Below are 12,215 nucleotides of genomic sequence, written 5' to 3'. Positions count from 1 at the left end.
ATCTGAGCCACCAGGGAAGCCCTGCATAGACTTGCATAGAAATGGGTAATTCCTGGTTCAGGGGTTGAAAAAATAGGTGGGGCACTAAGGGCAGTGGCTGGGACTAGACGTGAACCAGACTGGCAGGGAGGTGACCCTATCAGGCCACATAGAGGAGCTGCTCTTCTGGATCTGGTAGGATTTCATGTGGTCCCCAGTCTTGTTTGGCTTCCCTGCAATAGCTTCCAAAAAAGTGAATAAAACAGCAAGAGGGAGAAAAGCTTGATTTATTTCTCAACTTTCGGCTTCTTTCTACTGAAGGCAGAGTCCACTGATCAAAACCAGAAGGTGTGGAACCTGGGCAGACATCAGGAAGTAGAAGCCCAAGTGTCTAGGTTCGGGGCCCAAGTTCAGACTTCAGCAACACACCAGGGTCAGAACTTGCCCAAGTCAGAACTCGAGGTTCATGTATATCCGCAGATCCCGCTCCCAGGCCTTGTCCTTCTCTTCCTGCCTTCTCTCCTCCTTCCGGTTCAGTGTGGTCACCCTAGGAGCTCTCTTCCTCCCAGCCACTGCCCGTGTATCCAGAGCTGGGAAATGTGTAACGCGGGGCTGAGGTGCTGATCTGTAGCCTAACCCCTCCTGGTCCCTCTTGAGGACAGTGGGGATAGGGTTGGCACGGCCCTCACCCCGGGGTCCTAGCCCCATTCCAGGCTCCCAGCCCCCCCTCAGCAGCAGCTTGAAGCCTGGGCTGGAGGTAGGAACCCCAAGTGGCAGGACGGGGGGCCGGAGATCCCGGGACAGCGACAGCAGGTGAGCAGTGGATGTACAGTGGTTAGAGTCTTGAAAGTGGGCATCACAAGTCTCACAGTACTGGGGGGAGGGGGATCGGGACCTGGAGAGAAAAAAAGAGAAAGGGTTAAGGGCAGCACAAGGGTTTAGGCCTCAGAGGTGGGTGGCAGGGTGGGACAATGTCCTTCCAATATTTCTGCCAAGAAACAAATTGCCTTCCCTCCCCAGTTAGCAACAGTGGACCGGAAGGACACACAAGGTTCTTGGGTGAGAAATAATTACTACAGTTAACATTTGTACAGTGCTTACTATGCTATTGAATACAATGCACAGTTCTAGCATTTTATGTATATTAATCCATTTAATTAACCCTAACAACCCTATAAGAAGTTCAGTCTAATTTCTTAGATGGAAAAACTGAGCCACATGGACACTAGGTTGCTTGCCCTAGAAGTACGATCAGGATTTAAACCCAGAGAGTGTGTACAACACAGAAATTTAGCAGATATTTTACAATGACTATAAATGGAATATCACTTTTAAAAACTGTGAATCACTATATTGGACCCATGTAATTTATGTAGTATTATACACTAACTATGCTTCAATAAAAAATAAAGCAAAAATAGATTTTAAAAGGCTTCCACTCACCAGTTCTCTGGACTCCTTGTCTCTCCAGGGCTCTCTCTGACTATGCGGGCCACCTCCGGGAAACCTGCTTCTTCAGCCAACTGAGCAGCATCTCTGCCCCCCAGCTCGCAGACCCCTACCCAGGCAGCCCCACGGCCCAGGAGATAGCGCACAGCTGCCCCCTGGCCTGCTCGGGCAGCACACATCAGGGGGGTCCACCAGAAAGCATCCCGAGCATTGATATTCCCTCCAGCTCCCCCTGCCTCATGGGGATCCAACAGCCTTTTTAGTTTTGCCAGATCCCCCTCCTGGGCTGCCCTCAGTATCTGCTGGGTCATCTTGTCCTTTGCCTCAAGGGATCTCCTTTGTCCATGTCCTCCTGATGCTCCTGATGCTCCTGCTGCAGTCTCCCTCATCATTCTTCTTTTCTTCCTCTTTCTCTCACTGGAAGGCCCAGGCTGAGCTCTCTGGATTTCAGGGGTGCTGCTCTCATCTTCAATCAAGGATTCGTAGAATGCCCGGGCTGCAGCCCCATCTAGCGTGGGCTCCAGCTCTTCAGGCTGTGACTGCAGCTGCCCATCTTTCCACAGATCACTGGGATCAGTGGCTGGGGTAAAGTTAATGAGGGAAGACCCAGACATGGCTTTTGGGAGATCTAGGAAAATGAGAGGAGGAAGCCAAGCCCCTGGTGGTCCTGCAGCAACCAGAGCCAGTCCCAGACACCTAATGAGATAAAGAAAAAGTATCCTTAGCGTCAAAAATCCCCTCCCAAGCCAAAAGTGACCCCACAACCTAGCACCCTGCACTCCAGTAACAGACAATACCCCTTATTAAAGGTTAAGAAAGAAGTCTCCATAAGACAGTTGCCCAGAGGCCCTGCGCTCCGCCCCCTACCTCCATCTGCACCAACAATACCAGCCTCTCTGAGACAACTTTATCACAGCGTAAGGCATACCATTAAGAAAAACAATCAAAATGGCTCTTTAAATCTTCGTATTTCGGGGTAAGATCTTCCCAAACAAAAACAAACTCGACACTTCTCCGCAAGCAGGAAGCAGGTTTCAGGAAGAGGTTCCAGCCTGTGTCGCTTTGTAGCTTCCGTACTGCAAAATGGCGCTACTCTAAGCAAAGGAGTCTACAAATAGTCACACGGCACAAAGACGCATGCGTAGCTGGGGGAAAAACAAAACAAAACAAAATTACCTGAGAGTGCAGGCGCGCGCAAGCGACGGGTTGTTTCCCGCCCTGGAATGTTTTCATAGCAGAAGCACAACGCACCACGTGCCGGCGTAGCGCGAGGACCGAGAAAGATCCGTCGGTTGGGGTCCTGTTTTTACATAACGCCTCCACAATGCCCTTCGCCGCCCTCAACGTGGCCCTCGCTCCGAGCTCATTTTCTGGACCTGGGAAACCACTCTTGGGGTTAAGAAAGGCTCTGAGGCGGAGAATGCCCAGAAACCCTGAAATGAAATAACGTCACGCAGCCCCTCACCATTACTCTGACCAGGGTTCGAAGGTCGCACTCAGCGCCCACAGCAGCCCCGTTCAAGCCCTAAGAGGAAATGGAGAAGTGCAAGGGGACAAGCAGCAGAATGGCTGGCACCACCTCAGGTTAGCCCACGGGGCCGTCCTGGTTCTCACACCAGTCAGCTCAGCCCAGTATACCCTACCTCAGCATGGAACCCGGCCTCACCTCCCGGCTCCGGAGCGCGAACCCCAGATGAAACATGGGCCCTGTTGGGGGTCTCCTTGGCGTGCTTACTCCAAGGAGCAAGGCGATAACGGCCAGGAGGGCTGGCTGGCTGGGGATGAGGTCAATGCCCTGGGTAACAAAGTCACGCCGAGGCCTGAAGCTCGCTGTTTCATGAGAGAAGCAGGAAACAACCAGCCAGCCTAGTTCCTCTACCCGCCCATCCCCTCCCCTCCATGGCCCCACAGTCCCCGGAATCACACGACTGTATTTCCCAGACTCCCTGGCCCAGAATGCGGTACTGAGTTTCCGCTTCCGGTGGCGGCTCCCAGTGCCCTGATGCGCCCCGCCCCCAGCGTCCCCCCACCCCGGGGCCTCGCGACACCAGGGTCGTGCGCGGGTCATCTTGGGATTCGTAGTTCGCCTTTCCCTAGTTTCGTCAGTTTCTCCTTACCGAGGACTCCATTTCCCGGCGTCCACCGCGGCTCCTAACTCTAAGCACTTGCGCGTTGCCCTCTTCCCCACCCTCCCCAGTTTCCACTCCCCCCACCCCACTTTGCCTGCCGCGGTTGGGTCCGCGGCCTGCGTTGTAGCCGTCGTCGCGGTTCTTTGGAAGCAGAAACTCCCCTTCCCCTCCCCTTCCCCCGGTCCCAGTCCCCGTCCAGTCGGTGAGTGTGGTGGTCGTCGCCGCGCCATGTCCCCTGTCCCTGGGCGCGGCACATGGGGTCTCCGCGTCTTGATGTGGGGGTGGGAAAGGAAGTGACCCGGTCCGGCACCGAGGATAGGAGAGGTGGCCTAAAGGGTGGAGACGGGATGTCGGGACTCCCATGAAACGGACCTGACGACCACCCCCAGGTCATGAGAAAAGGAGGGGTCCAGCTCTTGTTTGGAAAGGATAAACTTCGGAACCCTTGAGAATGGGGCCGGAGACCTGCGGGGGTAGGGAGCCTGAGCCACGGCCCTGCCGGAGTTGACACGGAGGAGAGAGGGGCCTGGCTTTCAGGAGCGTCAGGGATGTAGGTAGGACTAGTGGGTCAAGATCTACTGGTTTCTCGCAAGTGGTGGAGTCCAAATAATTTCTCTATAGTCTCAGTGAAAAGAGACTGGAATGTAAATAAGAGGAGCTAGAGAGACGTGGTCCAGTCTCTGATTCTTTAAGAAAGGGTGGCCCCAAATTCTTCCACGGAGGGCAAAGTGTGGGAGGAGTGAGGATACCAGAGGCTGGGAGGCAGAGCTTAGGCTTATACTCTTCTATCCCTAGCTGACGTGAAGATGAGCAGCTCAGAGGAGGTGTCCTGGATTTCCTGGTTCTGTGGGCTCCGTGGCAATGAATTCTTCTGTGAGGTGAGTTCTCCTCAACCCCGCCATCCACCTCCATATGTAATCTGGCCACATATTCTCCTGCACATAAAACTTCCACACACTTCTCTCACATACTTCCCTAAAAACTCTTGTCAAGGAGGAGTTTCCTTAGTAACTCTCTGTCTAACTTGTGGTGAAGGGGCAGGAGTGGGGCCCCAAGTCAACCCTGCCACCATCCAGCAGCCTAACGTTGGACGTGTCAACTTGTGTTTTTGTTTTTTTACCACAGAGGTACTGGTAGTGCATATCTCTGGTAGCTGTTAGGAGAATTAAAACACTTCACATTAAAATGTTTTATAACGTGTCTGTGTGTTAACATAAGGGAGTGTAACTGACTTCAGAATCCAAGCTGTTCGGCCCCCACCTTCTTCAGAGAGCCAGCTGCCCCTCAGGAGAGGCCAAAACTGATTCCTAGAGCTAGGAACAGGAATCAGGACAGGGATCTTGAAAGGACTGTCTCTGTAAGGAGGGGATTGTTTATCTTGAGGAGAGAAAAGCCAGACCTCTTCTGGGTAGGCAGTATACACAAACTGGGGAGAGAGGTTCAAGTACTTCTGCCGAGTTGGGAGTGTGGAACAAAGGGAACGAAGCAGTTGTGTTGAAGATGACGAAGCAGCTGTGTTGATAGAGCAACCTGCCCAGGTCAAAGCTGCGAATTCTGCTATGGGTTTCGTTTTTACTTCACGTCCTGACAGGTGGATGAAGACTACATCCAGGACAAATTCAATCTCACTGGACTCAATGAGCAGGTGCCTCACTATCGACAAGCTTTAGACATGATCTTGGACCTGGAGCCTGGTGAGACACCCTCAGGGTTGTTTTGTGTGTGTGTGCTGTTTTTTTCCTATTCACATCCTGTTTATCTGCTTCTTGAATTTCTAAATTTCCTTTTGGTTCTCTAACTCTTTTAACCCCAAATTTTCTACTTCATTTTGATTCCCTGCCTCACTCTTGCTTAATTTTGTGACTTCTACCACTTATTCTCATACTCTGATCCTATAGTTTAGCACTTTTCGAAAATGCCAGTTTCTCCATAGGTTTTATTTTCTTCCTTGCACCTTCCAGGTTAGAGTTCTATCTTCCATGTTGACAACTTTGCGTTTATTTATTAAGGAAGAGAAGGAAGCAGAGGCTGAGAGGGATGGCAAGAAGGCAGAGCTGCCTTGGGTTGGTGGAAGGGTCAGAGGCCCATGTTTCTGGGTCAGATGCCCAGGCTGTGGGTGGGGTGAGGCTCCAAGTTGGGTGCTGGGCTGAAGAGCCAGCAGCCCCTGGGAGTGGGCAGGGCACCTTAAAAAGCTGTGAAGCAAGTGGTTGCATTTGGCTGGTGCCATGTTTCAGATGAGGAGCTGGAAGACAACCCCAACCAGAGTGACCTGATTGAGCAAGCAGCTGAAATGCTCTATGGATTGATCCACGCCCGCTATATCCTCACCAACCGTGGCATCGCCCAGATGGTGAGGCCTCTCGACTCCCACTTGGTTCCTTCAGAGGCAACAGGGAAACAGAGTTTCCTTCATCAAGAAGTCACTCGTTTCAACCTTGTCACAGAATCTAGCTGAGAAAAGGGAAAAGAATCCCAGAACCTGGGCCTAGGGGTTAAGACTTAATTGAGGGTTGAGGTGAAGGGGTTGTTTTGGGGAAGGGAGATATGACCTAGAGCAGAAAGGTGTAGACTGCCTCTTCCTCAGGGAATAAGCAGTGAATGTCTGATGGTCTGCAGCCTACCTACCTGGAGGAAAGGAAGCAGAGGAGTCTGAAGGCCCATCTGAGCCAGAGAAGGGGCCTCTGGACATCAAGAGGCAGAAGGAGTTGGGGACACAGTGATGTGGGTTGGGCTGAGGAGGGGGTTGCCTCTTCTCTTCATACCTACCCACCAACTTCTTCAATTTTATTCACATCAGTTGGAAAAGTACCAGCAGGGAGACTTTGGATACTGTCCCCGTGTGTACTGTGAGAACCAGCCAATGCTTCCCATCGGTGAGTGTTGGAAAAGGGAAAGGAGGGCCACGTAAAATGGCAGGTCCGCTGGGTTGGAGTTGGGGCTCAGCAGGTTGGGGCCTGAGTCCAGGAGGGAGGTTGGGCATGCTTGGGTAACCTGGCATGCTGAGTCTGGTTGTCTCCCAGGCCTTTCAGACATCCCAGGTGAGGCCATGGTGAAGCTCTACTGCCCCAAGTGCATGGACGTGTACACACCCAAGTCATCGAGGCACCACCACACGGATGGCGCCTACTTCGGCACCGGTTTCCCTCACATGCTCTTCATGGTGCACCCCGAGTACCGGCCCAAGAGGCCCGCCAACCAGTTTGTGCCCAGGTGGGGAGCAGGGACAGAGTCACCAAGCTCAAAAGAAATGCCCGGGATCCCCCAGAAAGAAGGGAGGACAAGGCAATAGCTATCCTTGTTGCCATTTTGTGTGCTCAACTTTCTGCTAGGAAATTCTCAGAGCCACAGTTTAAGTGTGGTTTATCTTCCTGGAGAATCATTTTTACTCTGGTGTAGAAAAGGAAAGTTCAGTTTTTATATTAAAACAAGTATTGACGTGTACACACTCTTGTATATATGTACACACACATATTTGTTACTTTGAATTTGAGTTTTAATAGGTATTTAAAATACGTTTCCAAATATTCTTGAGGGAAGAAGTTGGGGAACCACTGCCCTTAAGTACTGAACAGGCCCATGAAGAAACTGGGGTAGGGAGGGGGGAATGCAGGCCACTGGCAGGGCCAGGATGGGGCTCACTCTGCTTCCTCTCTCACCTCTGCCCCAACCCAGGCTTTACGGTTTCAAGATCCATCCAATGGCCTACCAGCTGCAGCTCCAAGCCGCCAGCAACTTCAAGAGCCCAGTGAAGACGATTCGCTGATTCCCCACCCCACCTGTCCCTCGGTCTTTGACACTTTCATTCCTTTGCTGCCACCATTTCAGGAATCCTCTATGGTTTTTAGTTTAAATTAAAGGAGTCATTATTGTGGTGGGAATATGAAATAAAGTGGAAGAAAAGGCCATGGGCTGATTGGCTGGTGTTTGGGATTGGGGAAGCGCGGGTGATGGTATGCTGGACCCCAGGAGCCCTCCTGACCCAGCCCACTCTCCTCAGGTTGAAAACCAGCACAGATTTGTGCCCAGTAGATCTGGGGGATGTTTTTAGGACTGGGTGTAGGGATATACAGAGATCACAAGGAAAAGACAGAAATCGGATTTCAAAGACTGGAGAAATACTTACTCCCTTTGTGCCACCTACAGTTGGCTGTTTGTACTCTAGGGGATGTAATCATCAGTTTAAGTTTTACAAGGAAAGTGGTCCCAAAATAAACTGAACAGTAAGGGGTGGGGAGAAGAGGTTCAAGGTCCAGAATTGCTGTTTTGTGGTGTCTGTGTGCCCCCTCCTGGGGGAGCTGAGACATGCTCATCTAAGAAGGATGAAGGTCACTGGGTTCCTGGTTTAAGTTTCTTCCAGAACAATAGAGACTGGCCCTGTTGTGTAGGGAGGATGGCAGATGGTACCAGAGAATGAAACTAATCCATGGACCCTGGAGGGGTGGGAATAGATCTTTGAGGGACACTCAGGACAAAAGTAGACTGCTTTATTTGGCCCAGGTATTGCCCCTGTATGGGCTATTGCTCCCACACTGAGGAACCAGACCAGGTGGGTGAGGACATGTTGTCCTCCTGCCAAGTCAATTGCTTCCTGCCCCTGCCAAGATCCTGCCCCAAGGAGGAGTATAGCTGTGTACCTACAGCAACTCCTGCCCAGACTACCTGTCATAACCACCCTGCAGTTCAGGCTCAAGGAGCATGGTCATGGGAAGGTGGGGTTTCTGGACACCCCTCAGGGACTGCCCCTCTCCCCAGAAGTCCATGATGAAGGCCCACATGCTTATAGGTGCACTGGTCATGGTGGGCTTCACGGTGGGAAAGGGTAAGTGGGGCAGGGGCAGGGAAGGAGGGGTGGCTGAGTACAGGGAGAGGGTGGTGGTGGATGAGTGGGATGTTGCAAGGCAGGGAACTTGGAGTGGGTCAACACTACCATCTGTGTCTTCCGCTCCCCCAGCTCCTGTTTCTGAAGTCCGGACCTGCCACCTCTGCCTCTTAGAAGATCCCACTGTAGGATGCATTTCAGGCTCGGAGAAGTGCACTATCAGCAGCTCATCCCCGTGCATGGTGATCAGCATCAATCATGGTGAGTTGAGTCAGGCAGGGAAGGGGCCACTGGCAGGACAGCCCATGATGTTGTCTCCTCTTGTAAATGAGGGCTGCTTGGGGCCTGAGGTCTAAGGAGATGGAGGTTCCTGGTAGGGGAGGGGTCTGGCATTCTGGGGAGCCAATTAAGCTAGTATCTTCTGTCCTCTTCTGCAGGCGTCTGGGAAGGGAATTGGGTCTAGGTGAGGGATGGGCAGAATCTGTGGAAGGGGTGCCAGGTTTGGGGACTATGGGAAGCAGCAAGGATTATTAGTTGTCCCTTCTTCTCCAGGGACCAAAACTCGCTTCTTAATCCGAGGCTGTGGACAACAAAATTCCTACCGCTGCCAAGAAAAGCACCCCACCTACATGCCAGAGTACTTTTACTCGGCCGAGTGCTGCCAATATGACTACTGCAACTCCTGGTACAGTCCCCAGCTCCAGAGTGCCTTGCCTGAGCCCCTCGATAGGTCCCTGGCTCTGCCCCTGTCTCAGTCCCAGATCCTCTGGTTCTACCAAGCCCTGAACCTGTCACTGCCCCTGCCCAGCTTCCCTGCTGGGAAGGATCCTTCTGAAGGCCTGGAGCCCTTGGCTGGCCCACCTGTGAATCTGAGTTTGTCCATTGCTGACCTGCGCAGCATATACTTGTTCCTCAACATTTCTGGACTTTTAACTCTTCCCTGGGCTGGTCCCTGACATCTTGCCCTTCACAGATAGATTTCTCTCTGGTTTAGCATCTCACTCCTGACACCTCAGCATCATGCATTGTCTTCTCAGAACACTCACACTCTCGGGTCTGTAAGTTCTCAGTCTTCCTTTCCTTTGTCCTTCCAGTGTCTATATGGTTTTGGTCTAGTCTCCTCCCCCAAAAAACCAGTTGGCACTGCACCCAGAGCCCTTCGACCACCTAGAAGATAATCTCAAATGCGGATTCTGCCTAGGCTGACCTGGGAAAGGCCCAGTGGTTTTCTCAACACTGTCCTGTTATCTGAGTGTCCCATCAGCCCCACCCCACCCCCCATCTTCCTGATTTCTCTCACTCTGGCTATTTTCACTCTCCTATACCTAGCTCTGAAAGCTTGTGCCAGACTGAACTTGCATCAGAAAGGGTGAGAGCTGGACTTCCATGCAGGTTTCCTGACTGAGCACTGTGGTGCCCCTCCTTCACTGTCTACCACCCATGCTCCTGCTTGGTCTGCTGCCTGCTCTCATCTCTTATCCCAGTCTCTGGCTTCCTCATCTCCACTTCACATCCCTGAGCCATGACACCCACTTGCACAGATTCCTGGGGAGAGGAGGGGGTCTGTCCTTTGTTTTGCACTCCCCAGTCCCCCTCCACAATAAACAAACTGGCCAGACTCGGTGTCATATTTTTGATGGAGGCAGGCTCAGGTGTGGGCAGGTATAGACAAGTTAAAGATAATTGGGCATGGGGTTCAAATAGCGTTGCAGAGCCCTGCCCACTCCACTTGGCCTTGTGGCTTCCTCAATGACCTGGCCCAAACAGCCCACATCCATCCCACCCTCTGCTCGGCTGGAGATCAAAGTATGAGGATTATGAATCTTGCCAGCCTTAAACATACCCTTCAAAACCTAGGAAGTTCACAGGTGATGTCAGGTTTTTTCCACAAGAGGAAGGAAAAAAAACATCAGAAAATACAAGAGCAAACACAGATCTGCATCTCAGAGTCACCTGGAGCTGAGTCACTTGCGTTCTTTTCAGGATCCTGGCAGCCAGGACCCGCTGTGTGGGAAGTCTAGGTGAAGGGTTTGAGGGAGTACAGAGTACACAGGTAGGGCTGCAGAGTAGGCTCTTTGATTTTAATTTGAAAAACTGCAAGCATGCAGAAAGCAGTAATGAATTTTCACAACTCAACCTTCCCCATGCATTCAGTACACACTGGACACACCACTCTGAGCCAGGCCTGGTATTAAGCACCAGGACATGCAGATGAGTACAGCCAGGTGTCCACCCGTCCGAATCCAGTGACCCAGTACCAGGATTATGAAACATTCTTCTGAAAAGTAGTGCAGCTCTGTGGCTGGGAGGCCCGACCCCAGCTCCTCTGTCACTTCGGTAAGTTGGTCTCGGCCTCACTTTGGCCACTTCTCAAGTAGAGACAGTGTCTCAGGATTGAGAGAATGTGTATCAGTGTGTGCACACAAATAGAAATTATGGGCTCAAAAACAGATATGCCTTAGAGATAAAACACACTGATTTTGCCCTATTTAGTTTTAAACCATTTTGGCCATAGAGATGTTTGCACACTTTTAGATGGGTTTTTGTAAACTTACACACCTGTGTTATACCACTCACCGAGTTAGCATAAAGGCCTTTTATCAGCACCTAAAGGATGCTTACTCCTTGGAAGGAAAGTTATGACCGACCTAGACAGCATATTAAAAAGCAGAGACATTACTTTGCCAACAAAGGTCCATCTAGTCAAGGCTATGGTTTTTCCAGTGGTCATGTATGGATGTGAGAGTTGGACAGTGAAGAAAGCTGAGCGCAGAAGAATTGATGCTTTTGAACTGTGGTGTTGGAGAAGACTCTTTGAGAGTCCCTTGGACTGCAAGGAGATCCAACCAGTCCATCCTAAAGGAGATCAGTCCTGGGTGTTCATTGGAAGGACTGATGTTGAAGCTGAAACTCCAATCCTTTGGCCACCTGATGTGAAGAGCTGGCTCATTGGAAAAGACCCTGATGCTGGGAAAGATTGAGGACAGGAGAAGGGGACGACAGAGGATGAGATGGTTGGATGGCATCACCGACTCAATGGACGTGGGTTTGGGTGGACTCCGGGAGTTGGTGATGGACAGGGAGGCCTGGCGTGCTGCGGTTCATGGGGTCGCAAAGAGTTGGACACGACTGAGCAACTGAACTGAAAGCTGCCTTCACGCCCCCTCTTAGGCCCTCCTCTGTCCCCACCCTCAGGAGTAGCCTCTGTCGTGCATTTCATTGTGTTCTTGATAAAAGTGACATCACGCAGGATATACTCTTACCTACACAACATTTTGCATTTAGATCTCTGTGGCCCCTGTAACTGCCTGTACACTGGTGGGAGAAACCAATGTTTGTTTCTAGATCAGGAAGCAGTTGGAGGTAGAGAGGTACAAGCCACTATGTTCCTCTCTTGCCTGCATGTTTCCCCCCATGATCTCTGACTTCAGTATAAGTCAAAGGCCCAGGTCTGTACAGCTCTAGCAAGTCAAACTGGAAGGCAGCCTTAGAGGCTGAGAAGCCCAAGGCCCAAAATTGAGGTGAGTTACCATGATCCTTGAAAAAGGAAATTAGCCTGGGATTAGAGAGGACACTAGGCCTTGCATCTCTCCACAGAACTCCTTCCCCACCCTCTCCTCCCTGGGGCTGGTTCTTTCACAGCTCCACTCCCACCAGCATACCCCCATGGATCTCCTGGCCAGTCCCCACCCAGCTCTGGGTTTGACAGCATTTCTGAGGACATCCATTACCCTTCTGGTTTTAGCCACAGGAGGGCTTCCAGTTCCTCTTGACCTGAGAGCTGAGTCAGACACAACAGGGCAAAGTAGGAGCTGAGCTCCGCAGGTCGGGGAGCCCCT

General features: G+C 51.6%; 3 protein-coding genes across 41 annotated transcripts; 2 read left to right on the top strand and 1 right to left on the bottom strand.

Annotated features, from left to right (window-relative positions):
* Nucleotides 1-248: 248 nt before the first annotated feature.
* GPANK1 (G-patch domain and ankyrin repeats 1) lies at nucleotides 249-3,344 on the bottom strand. Of its 35 annotated transcripts, none has more exons than XM_081522717.1 (6): nucleotides 3,072-3,344; nucleotides 2,894-2,953; nucleotides 2,605-2,804; nucleotides 2,357-2,522; nucleotides 1,423-2,124; nucleotides 249-874 (listed from the first exon to the last, which is right to left on the bottom strand). In XM_081522717.1, exons 5-6 carry the CDS (start codon nucleotides 2,040-2,042, stop codon nucleotides 430-432), a joined length of 1,065 nt encoding a protein of 354 aa, XP_081378843.1. In that variant the 5' UTR covers nucleotides 2,043-2,124; nucleotides 2,357-2,522; nucleotides 2,605-2,804; nucleotides 2,894-2,953; nucleotides 3,072-3,344; the 3' UTR covers nucleotides 249-429. The 35 variants fall into 35 exon arrangements, with proteins under 35 accessions (XP_081378843.1, XP_081378852.1, XP_081378831.1 ...); XM_081522726.1 differs by having other exon boundaries at nucleotides 2,357-2,504; XM_081522705.1 differs by having other exon boundaries at nucleotides 2,357-2,573; nucleotides 2,680-2,804.
* Nucleotides 2,765-7,460, top strand: CSNK2B (casein kinase 2 beta). Of its 4 annotated transcripts, none has more exons than XM_081522770.1 (7): nucleotides 2,765-3,012; nucleotides 4,353-4,435; nucleotides 5,149-5,251; nucleotides 5,792-5,907; nucleotides 6,355-6,430; nucleotides 6,587-6,767; nucleotides 7,230-7,460. In XM_081522770.1, the coding sequence occupies exons 1-7, from the start codon at nucleotides 2,964-2,966 to the stop codon at nucleotides 7,318-7,320; spliced, it is 699 nt and encodes a 232-aa protein (XP_081378896.1). In that variant the 5' UTR covers nucleotides 2,765-2,963; the 3' UTR covers nucleotides 7,321-7,460. The 4 variants fall into 4 exon arrangements, with proteins under 4 accessions (XP_081378896.1, XP_081378895.1, XP_081378898.1 ...); XM_081522769.1 differs by having other exon boundaries at nucleotides 6,578-6,767; XM_081522772.1 differs by lacking the exon at nucleotides 2,765-3,012 and adding an exon at nucleotides 3,654-3,759.
* Nucleotides 7,461-7,547: 87 nt separating this feature from the next.
* LY6G5B (lymphocyte antigen 6 family member G5B) lies at nucleotides 7,548-9,994 on the top strand. 2 transcript variants are annotated; one of them, XM_081522764.1, is made up of 3 exons: nucleotides 8,214-8,376; nucleotides 8,509-8,637; nucleotides 8,929-9,994. In XM_081522764.1, the coding sequence occupies exons 1-3, from the start codon at nucleotides 8,253-8,255 to the stop codon at nucleotides 9,330-9,332; spliced, it is 657 nt and encodes a 218-aa protein (XP_081378890.1). In that variant the 5' UTR covers nucleotides 8,214-8,252; the 3' UTR covers nucleotides 9,333-9,994. The 2 variants fall into 2 exon arrangements, with proteins under 2 accessions (XP_081378889.1, XP_081378890.1); XM_081522763.1 differs by having other exon boundaries at nucleotides 7,548-8,637.
* Nucleotides 9,995-12,215: the final 2,221 nt, after the last annotated feature.

The sequence above is a fragment of the Giraffa tippelskirchi genome, chromosome 8 (assembly GCF_054371585.1).
Source record: "Giraffa tippelskirchi isolate mGirTip1 chromosome 8, T2T-mGirTip1v1.2.pri, whole genome shotgun sequence".
NCBI classification, from domain to species: Eukaryota; Metazoa; Chordata; class Mammalia; order Artiodactyla; family Giraffidae; genus Giraffa; species Giraffa tippelskirchi.
The sequence above is the reverse complement of the archived record's forward strand: the minus strand, read 5'-3'. Positions and strand labels throughout refer to the sequence as shown.

Bases quoted from the DNA above. Each gene is read 5' to 3' on its own strand.
- CSNK2B (XM_081522769.1), top strand. From the start codon at position 2,964: ATGGAGAAGTGCAAGGGGACAAGCAGCAGAATGGCTGGCACCACCTCA. The intron at 5,252-5,791 runs GTGAGACACCCT...GCCATGTTTCAG, and splicing joins GATCTTGGACCTGGAGCCTG to ATGAGGAGCTGGAAGACAAC. The intron at 6,431-6,577 runs GTGAGTGTTGGA...GTTGTCTCCCAG, and splicing joins CCAGCCAATGCTTCCCATCG to GCCTTTCAGACATCCCAGGT.
- LY6G5B (XM_081522763.1), top strand. From the start codon at position 8,253: ATGGTCATGGGAAGGTGGGGTTTCTGGACACCCCTCAGGGACTGCCCC. The intron at 8,638-8,928 runs GTGAGTTGAGTC...CTTCTTCTCCAG, and splicing joins GGTGATCAGCATCAATCATG to GGACCAAAACTCGCTTCTTA.
- GPANK1 (XM_081522717.1), bottom strand. From the start codon at position 2,042: ATGTCTGGGTCTTCCCTCATTAACTTTACCCCAGCCACTGATCCCAGT. The intron at 875-1,422 runs GTGAGTGGAAGC...TTTTCTCTCCAG, and splicing joins ACAAGGAGTCCAGAGAACTG to GTCCCGATCCCCCTCCCCCC.